The 18,112-nt window shown below is 34.5% G+C and overlaps 1 protein-coding gene across 1 annotated transcript in view; it reads left to right on the forward strand.

Moving 5' to 3' along the window:
- Positions 1 to 16,276, forward strand: part of KIF5B (kinesin family member 5B) — a 44,606-nt gene extending 28,330 nt beyond the window's left edge. Inside the window, exons 20-26 of the mRNA XM_004691180.2 lie at positions 6,047 to 6,148; positions 7,015 to 7,075; positions 7,200 to 7,271; positions 7,422 to 7,526; positions 8,371 to 8,587; positions 9,095 to 9,245; positions 13,860 to 16,276. Of these exons, the coding sequence (XP_004691237.1) occupies positions 6,047 to 6,148; positions 7,015 to 7,075; positions 7,200 to 7,271; positions 7,422 to 7,526; positions 8,371 to 8,587; positions 9,095 to 9,225 (688 nt within the window). The 3' untranslated portion in view covers positions 9,226 to 9,245; positions 13,860 to 16,276. The remainder of the gene's footprint in view (positions 1 to 6,046; positions 6,149 to 7,014; positions 7,076 to 7,199; positions 7,272 to 7,421; positions 7,527 to 8,370; positions 8,588 to 9,094; positions 9,246 to 13,859) is intronic.
- The last annotated feature ends 1,836 nt before the right edge of the window (positions 16,277 to 18,112 follow it).

The following is an 18,112-nucleotide window of genomic DNA, read 5'->3' on the forward strand; positions in this document are numbered from 1 at the left end:
AGTACAGGCCACAGGTGTGGTGGGTGAGAGGATTCACCAGAAACAGTGGGGAACAGGACAGGCAGAGCTACTGAAATGCACTGCTGTGGGAGCAGTGAGTGGGTCAGGAGACCTCTGCCATGCCATGTGGGTCAGCTCCCTGGCCTGGGATCAAGCTCATGCTGAAGTAGCTTCAAAGAGCTTCATATTGCGGTGCTTTAACCCATTGCACCACCAGGGAGAGCCCTCAATTTTTTTTTATTTTTTATTTTTTTTTAGTTGTTGAAGTACTATAATTTTACATCCTTGGTAGTGTTTTGACAGTATGGTGTTCCCACACTATACACAGTTGTAGTCACTGTAGCCTTCCCTCTACCAGAGCACCCATACTCCTCCACTAAAATCTATTGAATTCTACCCCCTACAGTTCCTTGTTTTCACCCCTCTGAAAGCCAAAGTCAGTGGTCAGTTTTCAAATATTCCTTTTAAAGTTTGTCTTTGTTTGACCCTTTGTTTGGTTTTTCTTTATTACATATCAGTGACACCATCCTGTAATTTATCTTCCTTCTGACTTACTTCACTTGCTATAATCCATTTCAGCTCCATCTATGTTGCAAATAGCATGGGTATTTTTTTGAATTTCTGAGTAATATTCCATTGTGTACATATAAATTGTGTATATATACCACATGTTGTTGAGCCATCTGTTTTGGGGCATCTAGGTGGTTTTACTATCACAGCTATTGTAAGTAGTTTTGTTATAAACATAGAAGTGCAGATTTCCTTTCAAAGTAGAGTTTTCTGTGTTTTTTGTGGGGGGGGTTAGATATTAGGAGTGTAATTACTGAGTCATATGATAAATCCATTTTTAGTGTTTTGAGAAATATCCACACTGCTTCCCAGAAGGGCTGCACTAGTCTACATCCCCAACAACAATGCAAGAGTCGCCTTTTCTCCATACCCTCAGCAGCATTTATTGTTTCTGGTATTTTTCATATGGGCCATTCTCACTGGTGTCAGGTGGTATCTCATTTCTGTTTTGATTTGCATTTTTCTGATAAATGATGTTGAGCATTTTATGTGCTTACTGGCCAGCTATGTTTTCTTTGGAGAAATGTGTGTTTAGTTAATCTGCCCAGTTTTTGTTTGGGTTATTTATTTTCTTTTTGTGAGTTCTTTATAAATCTTTGCTATTAACCTCATCAAAAGTATGATAAGCACATATTTTTTTCTATTCAGTAGGGTGTCGCTGTTTCAATTACAGCCTCTTGCTGTGCATAAACTTTTTACCTTGATTTATTCCCAATTGTTTATAGTCTCTTCTGTTTTCCTTGCTATTGGTAATAAATCTGTGAAGATATTTGAAGTTTATGTCTTGGAACATTTTTCCTGTGTTTTCTCCTATGTATTTTATGGTTTTAGGGCTTACATCCAAGTATTTTATCCATCTGTTTTGGGGCATCTAGGTTGTTTTACTGTCATCACTATTGTAACTAGTTTTGTTATAACAAAGAAGTACAGATTTCCTTTCAAAGTAGAGTTTTCTGTTTTTTTTTTGGGATAGATATCTCGGAGTGTAATTACTGAGTCATTGACTAAGAAGGCCATCTTGACCTTTATTCTTCTGATCTATGAGCTTATTATAGCTTTGTGTCTTTAGTCTTCTATCTTTCCATTATCAGTGTCTTATAGTTTTCCTTGTATATCCTTCACCCCCTTTGTTAGGTTTATTCCAGGATATCTTTTTATGTTTTTCTGATGTGGTTATAGATGAGGTAGTTTGCTTAATATTTTACTCTTGTTGCCCATTTTTTACATATAGTAAGACAGCTGATTTTTGTGTACTGATTTTTTTACATACTGCCGCTTTACTGAACTAGTTTATTCGTTTTTCTGTGGATTTTTTAGGGTTCTCTATATTATTCTGTTACTTGAATAATAATAATACTTCTTTCAAATTTGGATTCTTTTTATATTGTCCTCTTGCCTAATTGCTCTAGCTAGAACTTCCAGTGCTTAGGTAGTTGTGGTGAGAGTAGACACACTTAGCAGATCTTAGTGGAAAGGAAAGGCTTCCAGAATTTCACCATTAAGAATGACTCTACTTTTAGGTTTGTTATATATGCCTTTTATTAATTTGTCCCTAGTTTTTGAATGGTTTTTAATCATAAATGGATGTTGAAGATTTTCAAATGCTTTTGGCGTCTGTTACTATTTTTGATGGTTTTTAGATTTTTGTTGATGTGTGGCGGATTATGTTGGTTAACTTGGCTGTATCCCTGGTATAAATCCCACATTAATATAATTCTTATATTATTGGTATTCAGTGTGTTAAGATTTTATTGAGGATTTTTGCATCTATGTTCACTAGGGAAATTGGTCTGTAGTTTTCTTTGGTTTTGGAGAAGATGGCCTCGTAAAATGTGTTTGGTAGTATTCCTTATCTCCAATATTGAAAGACATTGAGCAGGATAGGTATTAGTTCAAGGTTGAATGTTTGGTAGAATTTGCCTATAGTTCCTGTCTGATCTTGGACTTTGTTTGCAGGGGAGAGTTTAGATTACAATTTCAGTTACCTTGCTTGCAACTGGTTTGTTCAAATTTTCTATTTCTTTCTTAATCAACTTTGGATGATTTTGTACTTCTAAGAATTGATCCACCTTCTCTTGATTGCTGAAATTGTTTGCATGTAAATGGTTTTAGTAATCTCATCCTTTTAGTAATCTCTTTCCTCTGGATTGCTGCCATATCTATTATACTTTTCCACTTTCATTTTTTTATCCTAATTGTATGGCTTTTCTCCTTTTGTGATCCTAGCTAGAAATGCCTTTTGTTTTTCTTGCGAAAAACCAGCTTTTGGTTTTCATTGCCCTTTTCTGCTCTAATTTTTATTATTCCCTTCCACTGTCTTCAAAGGACTTCATTATTCTTTTCTAGTTCCTTAAGATGAGAGATTGATTGTTTCTTTGGGCTCATTCTTGTTTGCTTGATGTGGGCCTATATTGCTATATTGTCCCTTTTAGCACTGCTTTTGATGTGGTCTGTAAGACTTTGTACTCTTTTTCATTTGTCTGCAGGTTGTTTTGTTTTATTTGTAGATTTCTTCATTGACCCATTGCTCTTTTAGTAGTAATGGGTTGTTGAGTCTTCATTTATTAGAGGAATTCCTTGCTTTTTGTAGTTGACTTCCCATTTGGTCAGAGAAGATACTTGGTATGATTCAGCCTTTGTGAAATTGGTGATACTTGTTTTATGACCCAGTATATGGTCCATACTGGAGAATGATCCACATGCACTTGAGAAAATATGTTATTTGGCTTGGTAAGGGTGTAGTGCCTTATTAATGTCTATTAAAGCAATTTAGCCTTTGTTTAGGGCAGTTGTGTCTTTAATTATTTTCTTTTTCATTGATCTGTGCATTGGTGAAAGTGAAGTATTGTAGTCTCCAACCAATAATGTATTTTCTCTTTTGTCTTTCCAGATTTGTTAGTAAGTGTCTGATTTAGTAAATATTGGAGAGTTATGTCTTCCTTATGTATTTCTTCTGAGTCATCATATAGCATCCATCCCTGTCTCTTGTTACCTTTTTTTTTAGCAGGAAATCTGATTATGGCTGTACCTTTTCTGCCTTTTGGTGCCATTTGCTTTTAGAATTGTTTTCCAATACTTTCAGTCTGTTTATTCTTGGAACTTAGGTGTATTTCCTAGAAGGAGCAGGCAGTTGAATTCTGTTTTCTGATCTGACTAGACTGACTCTGTGTCATATATGTCAGGGCTTTCTCCTCTTGCCCAGAGTTTCTTCAGAGTAGTCTGATGTTAGTCTAATGAACCTTCCCTTATAGGTTATATACTTCCCCTTCATTAGCTTCACTATTTTTTCTGTCTTGGACTCTCGGTAGTTTTATATGTCTTACTCTAGGTCTCTTTATTTAAGTAACTTGATGGTTTTTTTAGCTTCCTGTATTTGTATGTTTATTTTCTTCTGCAAGTTTGGGGATTTTTCTTCCATTATTTCTTTAAATAGACTTTAAACCCTTTTCTCTCTCTTCTGGGATACTTTGATTCTTATATTTCCTTTTTTTTCTCCTGGTGTCAGATAATTTTGAAGTGTGTCCTTCATGTCTTGAGGTCACTATTCAGTTTTCCATTTGATCTGTTCTACTTCCTTAGCTTTCTCCAGAATTGTTCATCTCTTCCATTGATTATTTTACATCCTGCAATTTGTTTTTTTTTTCCTTACTTAAAGTTTCAGTTTCCATCTTTATGGTCCTTGATTGTGTTTCTCATGGCCGAGTTTCCCTGCATATATCTAAACTATTGTTTTCTTTGCATTCTTCAAATTCTTTGACTTTCTCAAGTCTCACAATTTTGAATTCTGTGTCTGATAGGACTAGAAGGTCTTCCATGTCTTTGTCATTGGGTCCTGGACACTTATTCTCTGTCTTTGATATATTGTTCCCCTGAGGACTTGCTTGACTATATTTTTCTCTCTTTTGTTTGCTTTTAGATTTGCTCTGTTCTGGTTGGAACTTCTGTTGTTGGTCCAGGGTCTAGTACCAGGACTGCAAGGTGGCTGTGGACATCATCCCCCCGAAACTTAAAATTTTAAAGATGTTTCATAAGTCTTTTGATGTAACTGTTAGTAAAAAGAATGTTAATCATTACTATACAAGAACGCCCCCATATATATTTTTTAAAGATTTATCCACCTATGCATATAGAACTGGGGTGTAGGCTAGAGGTGCAGGGGCAGTGAGAGGATTCACCAGAGACAGAGCGGGGATCAGAACAGACAGATTGACAAAGTACATTGCTGAGGGGAGAAGCAGGAAGGACAAGGAGAGGGCCTCTGAGTCATGTGGGTCACCTCCCTGGACAGGGATTGAACTCAAGCTAAAGCTGTTGCAGCTAGCTTTGTAGGGCTGCACTTTAACCTATTGTGCCAACAGGGAGGACCTTTTTTTTAAGATTTATTTATTCATACAAAACTGGGGTACAAGCCAGAAATGCAGAGGGTGAGAGGATTCACCAGAGACAGAGTGGGGAGCAGAACAGGCAGGCAGGTCAACGAAGTACACTGCTGAGGGGAGCAGCGGGCAGGTTAGGAGAGTTGCCACGCCATGTGGTCACCTCCGGGGCAGGCGGGAATCAAACTTATGCTGAAGTGGTTTTAGCATCTTAGTGTTTTAATCCGCTGCGTCACCAGGGAGGGCCCAGGGGGCCTTTTTTAAAAATATTCTTTAAAAAAGAGCTTATTGGAAATTGTAAGGTTTCATTTTAACAGAAGTTGTTTTCCAAGTTTACCTTAAGACATTTTCCTTACTCCATAAACATATGTATACAGTATAGAATTTCTAAAATGTTTCATATCACTCATAAGAAGAGAATTACAAATCAGAACCACTATGAGAAGCCATTCTCACTGCCCAAAGGACACACAAACATTAATTCAGAAGGACATCTGCACCCTGATGTTTATTGTAGCATTATTTACAATAAGGAAGATGTGGAATTAACCCAAATGCCCAAAAATAGATGACTGGATCAAGAAGATGTGGTACATATACGCAATAGAATATTACCCAGCAGTCAAAAAGATAAACTCATGACATTTGTGGCAACATGAATAGAACTGGAAAGGATCGTGTTTAGTGAAGTAAGCCAGAAAGAAAACAAAAAATACCAAATGATTTCATTCATAGCAGAAGTGTAAGGGATGTGCAGGGTAGTAATTGTAATAAAGTAAAAAATTAAAATCAACAAACAGCTATAAGCCAGAGACATTCTATGGGGGTTGAGAGGGGAGTAGGATCAAAACAAGTGTGGCAAGAGCACATGGGCCTATTGTATTTGGCACATGGGTGAATTGGTGATGGGAAGTTCACAGGGATTACAGCCAAGATGAAAAAATATACATTGCACAAAAATGAAGAATGATGTAAAAAAAATCATAGAATATAGAAATTCTAGGAATTGGAGGTCTACCTCTAAAATCATGATGACACCTTTCAGGAAATGAGATGTTGATGCATTCCCCCCTTCTTCCCCCCCCCCTTTTTTTTTTTAGCCAAAACCAGAAAATGATGTTAGAGCAGGAACGTCTGAGAGTAGAACATGAGAAGTTGAAAGGTGTAGATCAAGAAAAGAGCAGGAAACTACATGAACTTACGTGAGTAAATTTTATAATTCAGGTTTAAAATTTAAAAGTATAAAAATAAACTGTTATATTATTTTTTAAAGTAAATCAGGATTGAAGGCATTGGTTTTTATAAATCTAGTGGGTATACTTTTTACTGCTAAATTATAGTTTTCTTACACCTTTTGAGTAGGTTTGATTTATTCACAGACATTTGTGATATATTCTTGTAGTTTGGTGACGGTAAAGTCTTTGATTTCTTTTGTTGTCAAGATTCAAGAACATTATTGATTAAACCTTACCTTTTGAGCATTGGTTTTGCTATTTTTTAATAATTTACTGATAGAGAGAGAGCATAGTCAGATGTTCTGTTTTTTAGAATCTGGGTGGGTGAAGTGTTTTGATCATAATTTTTCACATACCTTGAATTTATGAGACAGTTTGTAAATGCTTTTATTAGATGGTCACACAATCAGGACCATCACAGTTGATTTTACAAAGATTTTCCTAAATCTTTACCATAATTTTGTTCATAATAATTTTAATGTAAAATATCTTAGTCTGATAATTTTTAGCATCTGTAATTCCAGTTAAGTCAGAATTACATGGGATAAACACTGCCTTCAGGGTCATGAGAACCAATCTCAGCACTCTTGCTATTTATGTATTATCCTATATGTATCCCATATCTAAATATATCCCATATTCTAAAATATAAATAAATTATAGATGAAACTTATAAGACCAAAATTTATTTGAAAGATACATGGGCTAACATCTCATTTGAATGTAAGAATTGATCTTTTCAAAGAAAAAAATTTTTGATTTAATTATTCTGCTTAAAACTAGGATTTTATGCAAAGTTAAAAATATATTTTGTATATTCTTTCACTGTTTAGAGTTATGCAAGATAGACGAGAACAAGCAAGACAAGACTTAAAGGGTTTGGAGGAGACAGTGGTAAGGAAAAACTTGAAAAATCAATAGGATTGGGGAATATGTGATGGATTCCCCTTCAACCCTCACCTTTGTTATACTAAATTTGAAATTGGAATTCCAGAGTCACTGCCATTTTTTATTCTAGGCTAAAGAACTTCAGACTTTACACAACTTGAGGAAACTGTTTGTTCAGGACCTTGCCACCAGAGTTAAAAAGGTAATACAATTGTAGTAGAATTTGTATAAATTGTGCTTACTCTCTGGAATTCTTTGTAAGTGAAATAATAAATTTGTACTGTCAGTTTTGTGTGAACTTAGATTATTGTTTATTTTAAATTTTTTCATAGTATTTATCAACCTTTTCTAGAGTGCTGAAATTGATTCTGATGACACTGGAGGCAGTGCTGCTCAAAAGCAGAAAATCTCCTTTCTTGAAAATAATCTTGAACAGCTCACTAAAGTGCACAAACAGGTACGAAAAAGGCTATTTTGTGGTAGCTGCAACATTGTAAAAATTAAACAATTGAAGAATGGCAACTATTTGAATCAGAATCCTAAGGAATTTTCATACCTGAGCCTTTCCATTATTTGATCAAGCAACTAACTAACTAAAGAAACCACCAGCAGTTTTTTTTGGGGGGGGGGTTATATTGTAACTGTAAGGTCAGTGAAAGAGTGTGTTTGTTCTTTGGATTTCACATGTCTGTTTTCTTTATTTATCATGATAATTTGTCTCTGCTAAGTAAGTCTTTGTAGTTAAGATACTTTTATATTCAGTGCCTCAAATATGAAATCTATATTTTGAAGCAGGTCATACTTTTCAAAAAGTAATGCTTTGTTTTTTCTTTTATTATGACTTAATGAGTTAATAATTTCAAAGTGTTTGTTAATATACTCAAGTTCTAATGTAAACCTGATATTTGCACTAGAATAAGATAAAAAAAATTGTAGTCTTTGTTGAAAAATGTATTAAAGGCTTGCCAATTTTATGTTTATTTGTGGTTCTCACTGTATAAAATGATACCCATTTCCAACAGGTTAGCATTTTCCTGCAAAAAATTAATAACACTGAGTTATAAGTTATTATCATTGCCTCGTAGAGGGTAAGAACATTTTACTCATGTCCAAAACAAAAATCAAGTGAAATTATATCATGAGAAACATGTATAATTTTTATACACACACACACACACCTTGCATTTTTCTGTCTAAATGGAAAACTTAAAATTTACTTTCTAAAGAGGAATTATAAAATGCTCATATTTTCTCAAATTATACTGTTAAAGCTAGAATCCTGTTTTCTTTATGTCCCTTAGTTGGTACGTGATAATGCAGATCTTCGCTGTGAGCTTCCTAAGTTGGAAAAGCGACTAAGAGCTACAGCAGAGAGGGTGAAAGCTTTGGAGTCAGCACTGAAAGAAGCCAAAGAAAATGCATCCCGTGATCGCAAACGTTACCAGCAAGAAGTTGATCGTATAAAGGAAGCAGTGAGGTCAAAGAATATGGCCAGAAGAGGACATTCAGCACAAATTGGTTAGTAGGGCACATTAAAACCTTTAAGCCTTGCTTTGTTTGAATGTTGCCGTGTACTTGCATGCAGTCTGATTTATTATATGTTGTTAAGGTATATCTGTCTTTATTTTCTAACTCAGCAAAGAGTACCATTGTTGGCTTACTGCAGAAGTGAAGAATAACCACATTAAAAGGACAGAATTCAATAAAAAGAACTAGGCAAGCAAATAAGAAAGATTAGAGTCAGAAGAAGCTATATAGAGCACTGTTATTAAAACAGAAGTAAGTCATCAAGCAGTATATTGTCCTGAAGAATAACATTGACACAGGATAAGGTCTTTAATAGGCTAAGGATTATATAGATCCTGAAGAAAATTATATAATTGAAAAAAAAAGAAAAGGAATTAATGAGAAACAAAAAGCAAAATAAAACAGAACATTTGGAAAATTGTGAATAGAGACCTAAAAAGTCATTGCGGTCAGTGTTTTAAGATTTATTTTAAAATTAGTTTTTGTTTTTCATTTTAGCTAAACCCATTCGTCCAGGGCAGCATCCAGCAGCTTCTCCAACTCATCCAGGTGCAATTCGAGGAGGAGGCGCATTTGTTCAGAATAGCCAGCCAGTGGCAGTACGAGGTGGAGGCGGCAAACAAGTGTAAGCTGTACACTTTACCCACAGGTTTGTAGTATATCTGGCTTTTGAATTACAGTTACAAATAAAAATATTCCACCATTGGTTTTTAAACATTTCATCTATTTTTACAGTTCAGATCATATTATATGTTTAATTTTATGTTCTTAATGTCTTTAACCTACTATTTGATTTTAGAACTTTTGATGTTCTAACGGATATACCATGGTTTATAACTGTCTTCAATGAACATGTAACTAAGTGTGTTAATTTTTCCAACTTAAAATTTCCACATATGAAATATGAAGTGTGAAAATCTTTACCCCTTCTTACCTTTGATATTATTTCCAAAAGATTGCCAGAACTGGAATTCGAAGGAAAGTGAACATTTTAAATGTTCTTAAAATGTGAACATATTGCTCTGTACATAGGCTACACCAAATTGCATATTTGTTAACATTTTATTCTATTTTTATAACATTGAATATTAGTTGTTCTTAAGTTTATAAGTTCCAAATAAATATTTCATTGATTTATTAATCAAGTTAGAGTTTCTCGTATTTATATACCCACTTATTTTCTCTTTTAATGAATTAATTCCTTTACCATTTGCCTACTATGATTTCTTTTAACAGATTTATGAGCTTATGTTTATTTTTAACTGTACAGTTAAAACCTGTTCCCTCTAGATGACAAAGAATATTAGAAAGTTGAAGATAATTATCCAGAGCTATCACCCAATATATTTTGAATTTATTGTGAAGATCTTTACATTTCATAAATTTTAAATACAAGGGTTAAACTATTGATAATTTGTAACATGCTAGTCCTGTTACACATATGCTGCTTTTGCTATCATTACTTAGCAATTCCTTCTATAGCATGATCTATTAGTTAATAATCTTAGTATTTTATCATATGGCAGGAACTCAGATTTTAAGTCTTTAGGAAATCCCACATGTATAGACAGAAGCTAAAAACAAATGATTAACTATTTCTGTCAGAAACTAAAGTCAATTTATTTTAATTTTTGTTCTTTCTACTTTGACAATGGTATAACATTGTCTCTCAGTTTGAATAGAGGATTAAGCAATTTTCTGGATAGTTCACATTTCTAATAATTTTTTTTTTTTTTAAGATTTATTTATTTATGCCAGAAGTACAGGGGGTGAGAGGATTCACCAGAAACAGAGTAGGGAGCAGAACAGGCAGATTGACTGAAATACACTGCTGAGAGGAACAGTAGGTGAGACAGGAAGGGTCTGCCATGCCATGTGGTTCAGCTGTCTGGCTGGGGATCGATCGAACTCCTGCTATAGTGGCTGCGGATAACTTCATAGTGCCTTCTAATAATTTCAATATAATTATTTGTCTATACAATATAGGATTTAAAAGATAGTTATATGAGGTGAAAAGAGCATGGACTTTGGGTTGCTTCAAAATTTGGATCTTGTTATTTCTACTTTTACAAACATTACCCAGTTTTTAAAAATAATTGCTTTCATTTTTCATTTTGACTCCTTTTAAGGTTCCTCAGCATAAAAATGAATTATGAATTCATGACCTATAACATATTTCCTTTCCTTTCCAGTCACAGTAAATCAATCACATTAACAAAATTTTTTTTTATTACAAAACTTTATTTTTACATCATTTTGTACATTTTTTTTCCACCTCAATTGTAATCCCCGTGGGTTTCCCATCACCAAGTCACCCGTGTGCCATCACCATAATCCTGTGCATTTCCCTCCCCACCCCCCTGTTTTTGATCCCATTCCCCACTCCACCCCCGCAAAATGTCTCTGGTATATGGTTGTTCATTATTTTTGTTATTTTCTCGCCTGGTCCATTATACTCCTGCTATGAGTGAAACCATCTGGTATTTTTCTTTCTCTTTCTGGCTTACCTCGCTAAGCATGATCTTTTCCAGCTCCATCCAAGTTGCTGCAAAAGACATGTGTTTCTCTTTTTTGGTTGCTGAGTAATATTCCATTGTATATATGTACCACATCTTTTTTATCCAGTCATCTACTTTTGGGCATTTGGGCTGCTTCCATGTTTTTCCAATTGTAAATAAAGCAGCAATAAACATGGGGGTACAAGTATCTTTTTCAATCAGTGTTTTTGTGTCTTTTGGGTAGATACCTAGGAGTGGGATTGCTGGGTCGTAGGGAAGCTCCATGTTTAGCAGTTTGAGGAATCTCCAAACAGTTTTCCATAGTGGTTGTACTAGTTTGCCTTCCCACTAGCAGTGCAGGAGAGTTCCTTTTTCTCCACATCCTCGCCAACATTTGTTGTTGCTAGTTGTTTGAAGATGTGCCATTCTCACTGGGGTGAGGTGGTATCTCATTGTGGTTTTAATTTGCATCTCCCTTATTACGAGTGATGTTGAACATTTTTTCATATGCTTGTTGGCCATCTACATTTCCTCTTTGGAGAAGTGTCTTTTTAGCTCTTCTGCCCATTTTTTGATGGGGTTGTTTACTTTATTTTTGTTGAGTTTCATCAGTTCTCCATATATTTTTGTGATCAGTCCTTTATCACTACTTATTTTTTTAAAGTTTTATTTATTTATTCATATAGAACTGGGGTATAGGCCAGAGATGTGGAGGGTGAGAGGATTCACCAGAGACAGAGCGGGGAGCAGAGCAGGCAGATCGATGAAGTACACGGCTGAGCGGAGCAGCAGGCGGGTCAGGAAAGGTCTGCTGCGCCATGTGGTCACCTCCGGGGCAGGCGGGAATCGAACTGATGCGGAAGCCTTGCTTTAAGCTTCTTAGTGCTGTGCTTTAACCTGCTGCGCCACCAGGGAGGGCCCTATCACTACTTTTTTAACAAAATATTTTTTAAATCATTGCCTAAGGCCAATGCAATTTTTTTGTAAGTCCTTTACAGCTGGTTTATCTAAACCAAGGTACAATGCAGGACCATTGTTTGCATTTGGATATATTCCTTATGTCTTAATTTCAAATAATGTCCCTTTTCAGTGACATTGATTTATCGAAATGATTATTTTGCCACCTTTTAAATGTGTTTGATTGTATCTCTATGTAGTTGTTCCCTATATATTGAAAGCATTTATTAGATTCAGTATAAACATTTTGAACAAGACTACATGATAGGTAATATATGCTTAATGTTGACCACGTTAGACATAAAATAACTGGTTGTCCTACCAGTCAGAGGTAGCCTATGTTTTCCCCCCATTGGTAAAATAACTTTTTGAGCCCCTTTTTTATTCAAAGATAGAAGTAGCTTTTGAGATTACACGAGTTTAAGGTGTTGTTACCTAGTACAGAATGGGTATTTTATAGCTACAAGCTGTCTTTCTGGAAGTGGAGGGTGGGTAATGGGGTTTTTTTACAAAACAAATAATGGCTATAGATTAAGGTTTGTCCTTTCTGGATATTGTCTTCACATTAAAATTAACTATGTAAACTTTTAATTCATACCTCACTTACAGGGAGGATAAGCCAAGGTATTTGTCTAGCTTAACTTTCACTTAAAGGTAGAATGCTGATGCCAGCATGACAGCAATTTTGTGTGGGAGATAACTAACCTAACTATAAACTAGGTTTTCTAGATTTGAAGTATTATAAGAGTGTGATTGTTATAGTTGTATTTGATTGTTCTCTAAAGGATAGTGATTTGGTTTTATTTTTAACTCATATCAGTCAGTCCTAAATCATTATTGGTGAGGATATGAGTAATTTAAAGGATACAAAAATGAAGTATTTTGTAGAGAAATTTTTCATTATTAAATATTTCAAAACACTTTTTGAATACTGTTCAAAACACTATTAATACTGATATCCTCAGTACTTCATTTTAAATGACTGGCCTAGTTTGCATAATACTTTAAACAGGTTGAGTTTTCTAAATATGTAGATAGCTTGGCAGTTTAATGTAAGAATGAGCCTCTTAGTAACATCTTCCAAAGATAATGCTTCTCTGTCTATGAAATGTACCTCTTGTTTATCCCTAGCTCTCCAATAGCTCTTTCCCTATCCCTCCCAATAGTAACAGTACTCCCAGTAGTAATCCTTATCTTTAAAAAGGTCCCTGTCTTTTGGCCCCTCCCTGGTGGCATGATGAGTTAAAGGTTAAAGCACAGCACTGTGAAGCTATCTGCAGCCACTGTAGCATGAATTTGATCCCTGTCCAGAAAGATAGTGTAGCAGACCTCTCCTATCCTGCCCACTACTCTCCTCAGCAGTGTACTTCAGTTGATATGCTTGTTCTGCACACATTTCTGGTGAATCCTCTCAACCCCTGCACCTCTGGCCTGTACCCCAGTTCTTATATGCATAAATTAACAAATCTTTAAAAAAAAGACTGTCCCTGCCTTTTCTTAAACTTGTTCTGCCCATAAACAGAGCTACTTTAGAGAAGTAATCAAAGAAGAAATCAAATCATGTTTTCATCTTTTTCATTTTGCAGAAAATTGTCAAAGCTGTTAGCTAAATGTTTGGAGTTCTTTGTTTTTTTAAGCTGTTTTTAAGTGGCTTCATAATGCTGCAATTTAATCTCTTGTACCACCAGGGAGGCCTTGTTGACTAAATGTTTTTAAACTATTGGTCTTATTTGTTTGTTAATGCTTTTCATGATATTCTCAAGTTTTATAGAAATAAAAGTATATCCTTTATTTTCTTTCATTTTCAGGTGTTGAAAGTTATTGAAGTGTGAAGAGGACATAATATCAAATAGAATCAGTCAATGTATAACCTCTACCCGCTGGGAATTGTAGAATTATAACTTTTTTAATGTATAAATTATACCTGGCCTGTACAGCTGTTTCCTACACACTCTTCTTGTAAACTCTGCTGCTTCCCAACACAACTAGAGTGCAATTTTGGCATCGTAGGATGGGAAAATGACAGTTTACAACTGTGGCCCTATTTATTTACACAGTTTACCTTTTGTGTCTTTTTGTCTTCACTGTGCCAAGTTCACTCTACCATATATAAGATTGTGCTTTTTTACTTGTTTTTTTGTGTGTGTGTTTATTTTTTAATATCAGTTTAAGTTACCTAGCTGCTGCCGCTTCTTATTTTTCTTTTCTTATTGGAGTGTCTTCCTTATTTTAGGGAAAATGGAGCATTTAGGTAAACATCTCAGATTTTACCACTTGCAACACTACATGTTCACAAAAATATGTCAGTACTGTACTTTAAAATTCCTTGAAATGGACTCAGCGTTAAAATTATTTGTACAATTGCTGGAGTTTGCTTCTGAAAACTGAGTACTGAAACATTGAAACTGCCTAATGAGGCATTTGAGAATGAGTAAGGCTGCTTAATTGTTATCTCATAAAATTGCCTGTTGCTGAACTATCTTAAATAGGATTATTTCACAATATCAAAAGCAAGTCTCAGTTGAGGAAAACGAATTATATTTCTCTTCTTGATTTTATAATCAACATAGCTTAGTAAAATGAAAATATCCTGCTTCATTGTCGTGAGCCTGCTAGATAATAAAAGGAGTTGGACAGATACTAATTTCTCATCTTAATATGAATTAATATTATAAGATTAAATGCAATTTTATATTATTAGTACTGTATTGGTTAATCTAAATTTATAATGTATGGAAGTTGAGAAAGTATGAAAGAGTGGGACAAATTTATGAATACGTACTTAAATTTTGGTCTGGAATCCCTGAATTGTCTTTAACCTGCTATACTACGTCATAAACTATAATTTATTTCTTGTTTTAATTGTAAGTCTTTAATAATCCTTAAATTATCTTGTTGGTTATAGTTCACAATTTTGTGGTTAGTACTGATAGAACCTATTTTTGCCACTCTATCCTCATACATGATTAAATTAAATCAGCATTTATTTAAGGAAGCTCTGAAAGTATTATAGAAAGAGATCTCAATTTTTGCTTCATCAGTTGAGGAAAAGGGTGGTGATTGCAACTGTTAGCAGAAATATGCAGAGAAAGGGGATTTAAGGTTACTTAGTCCATGGAGAACTTGGAAGTTCTGTGTTAGGATCTGACTGGCAGAATTAACTTTTTGAAAAAGTTTTATACACAGATATTTGTATTAAATTTGGAGTCATAGAGGACTTAAATCATAATTGGCTTATTTTTCTATTTCTATTGTAATTTCCACTTTTGTAATAATTTTCATTTAAAAGATAAACTTATTTATTTTTTTAACAGACAAAAATCCTTACTGTTATAGTCTGCAACCTTTAAAATAATTGTTTTGCTTTTAAGACAGATCGAAACAAACACTCCAAAAATTCAGATGGAACCTTGGTGTTGCGGCAAGATTGAAATAGTATAATTAACTAAAAAATGTTTTAAAAGTACTAGGCCCATTTTATGGAGATCGTTTTCTAAATGATCAAGTATTTGGCAGCATTCAGAGACATTTCTATTTTGTTTTCAAATGAAACTTGCTTTGGCAATATTCTTAAATGAAGCAGAAATTTTTTTCTCTTGCCTGAATATGGTTGTTTCATTCTTGTAAGATGTATCACACACAGGTATTGGTGCTGTGTAGCAAACAATGAATTTTAACTAGCATGTGGTTCAGAATACACAATGTTAGATTTTTTTTAACTATTCCAACATTTCTTTTCTATTTATAATTTCAAATTTCCACAAACTGTACGAAGTTTCATAAATTTGTTTTCAGTAAACTGCTTTTTTTGCTATGGTAGGTCATTAAACACAGCACTTACAAATGCAAATTTCCGATTATCTAGAACATTGACACTTATTTCAATTTGCAGTGTCTTTTGACTGAATGAATATATTAATGTTCCTCTGAATGGTATCGATAAATGGTTCAAAAGAGAGACTCAATGAAATAAGAAAGTAGTATTTATTCGTGGTGATCAATTAAATTATTTGCTAACTTAAAACCACTGTGTGTAATTCTCAGTTTGACTTTAGGTGATAGAAATGAGTTCACCAGTAGAATATGGTATATTTCCAGAACTTAAAGTATAGTAAAAGATAATTGGTTTGGGAAGACGCCATATAATTTTAGGTTTTAAGTTAACCTGCATGCTGTAATTGTGTTTTATGTTTAAATAAAAGAGGAAAATTTTTTTGAAATGTAATGACTTTCTTATAACTTATTCAGTGAAGTGTCAGGTTAATTTTATATAGCTAAGTGGCCTTCTGTCTTGACAGAACAGTAACTAATTGTCATATTCAGGTATATTTTGATTCCTAATGTATTGCATACTCTTTGGTCAGCAGGTATTAAATATGTAGGCTGAAGAATTAAGAAATGGAAACATCAGTCTCACCTGTTTTTACTTTACATGGTTCTGTTTATCTGAGTCTCATTGTTTTATTAACTTACATAAAAGGTATTAAAAGTTTGTTTTTCAGTGCCTTCTCAATGGTCATTAAGCTGGAGGGGAAAAAATGGCTGCTCCTAAATTCTCCTAAATTGGGAATTTTCTTTTAATCCTTTAATATTATTTATTATAGGAAGTATTAATCAAAAAAGTAAACAGTAAAACTACCAAGTTTCAGCAGTTGCATGACAAATTTGTCATTCCTAATCCTTCTCATGTTCCTCTTCCCCACATTATTTTAAAGTGATCTAGACATCCTATGCTTTTATTCAGATATTGTAGTATATGTTTTTATTTTTATGTGTATATTTTAAATAAACTATTAAACACCAAATATTGTTAACCACATCTAACAGACAATAGTTTACTAATAAGCAAAATTGCAACTTTTGCAAAAAATTGTATTAAGTTCCAGTTAAAATACATTTATTACAATAGGCTCTCCCAGGTGCTCTATTTTTTCCCTGTAGTTATAAAGAAAACAGGCACTATGTCCTGTTGAGTTTCCCAAATTTGTGCTTGCACCCCCTTTCATACCGAACATGCTCCTCTGTCCTTTGTGTTTCCTGTAAATTTACTTTAGATACAGGCAGTCAGATTCAGGTTTTTGTTTTAGCGGAGTGTGGGAGTCAGTATTCATACATGTTGGTATATGACACCTTCCATCAGGTGTCATAATGTCTAGTTTCTGACTGGGTTATTAGCCAGCATTGATGATCTATGCAAAGGTTCATCAGTTCATTAGATGTTGCAAAATGGTGATAATTCTAACTCATTCCCTCATTTGTTGGTGATAGAGAAATGCCCTTCTTTATGTTTACCAATTGTGGTATACCCTGTATCAGAAAAACAGGGAAAATAGATTCTTTCTCATTATGCAAGCCTCAAAATAAGTTGCTTGACCGGTTGTATATTTTTGCCCCGGTTTTGTTTTGACTGTTGAGGGTGTTCTGTGAGCCATCAAATTAGGTTTTTCCTTTTCCAGGGAAGCTAAACAGAAATAACTTGAATTTCCCATACTCCAATAAAGCGAGTTTTACCAATGAACATTTCTGTCATCCAGCTCAGTTTAATAACAATAAAGTGGTATTCTATGGGATGACTAGATTTAGATCTCTTCAGGCTATTACCATTGGACAGGAGTGTTAACAGCCACGGAGCAAAATTGTGCATGTGTTGTCCTTGTGGATGTGAACTGTTTTGGCCTTCTCTTAGTCTGAAGAAAACATATTACTTACTGTTTTTGACTGGTGGTTGTGGGAAGAGAGGATATACCACTAAGACTTTTGTCCAACCTCTAGCATAGTCTGTGTCCCGTAAACCACAGGTACATGGGAGGCATCCTGCTTCTAACCAAGTACGTTCAACTATAGTTTTATGTACACACAGAAATGACAGCTTGTACAGTCTTTTTTTTTTTTTTTAAAGATTTATTTATTTGTACATACAGAACTGGGGTACAGGCCAGAGGCTCAGGGATGGTGAGAGGATTCACCAGAGACAGAGTGGGGAGCAGAACAGGCAGATCGATGAAGTACACTGCTGAGGGGAGCAGTGGGCAGGTCAGGAGAGGTCTGCCACGCCATGTGG

The sequence above is a fragment of the Condylura cristata genome, unplaced genomic scaffold (assembly GCF_000260355.1).
Source record: "Condylura cristata isolate star-nosed mole 26May11 unplaced genomic scaffold, ConCri1.0 scaffold00030, whole genome shotgun sequence".
Classification (NCBI taxonomy): domain Eukaryota; kingdom Metazoa; phylum Chordata; class Mammalia; order Eulipotyphla; family Talpidae; genus Condylura; species Condylura cristata.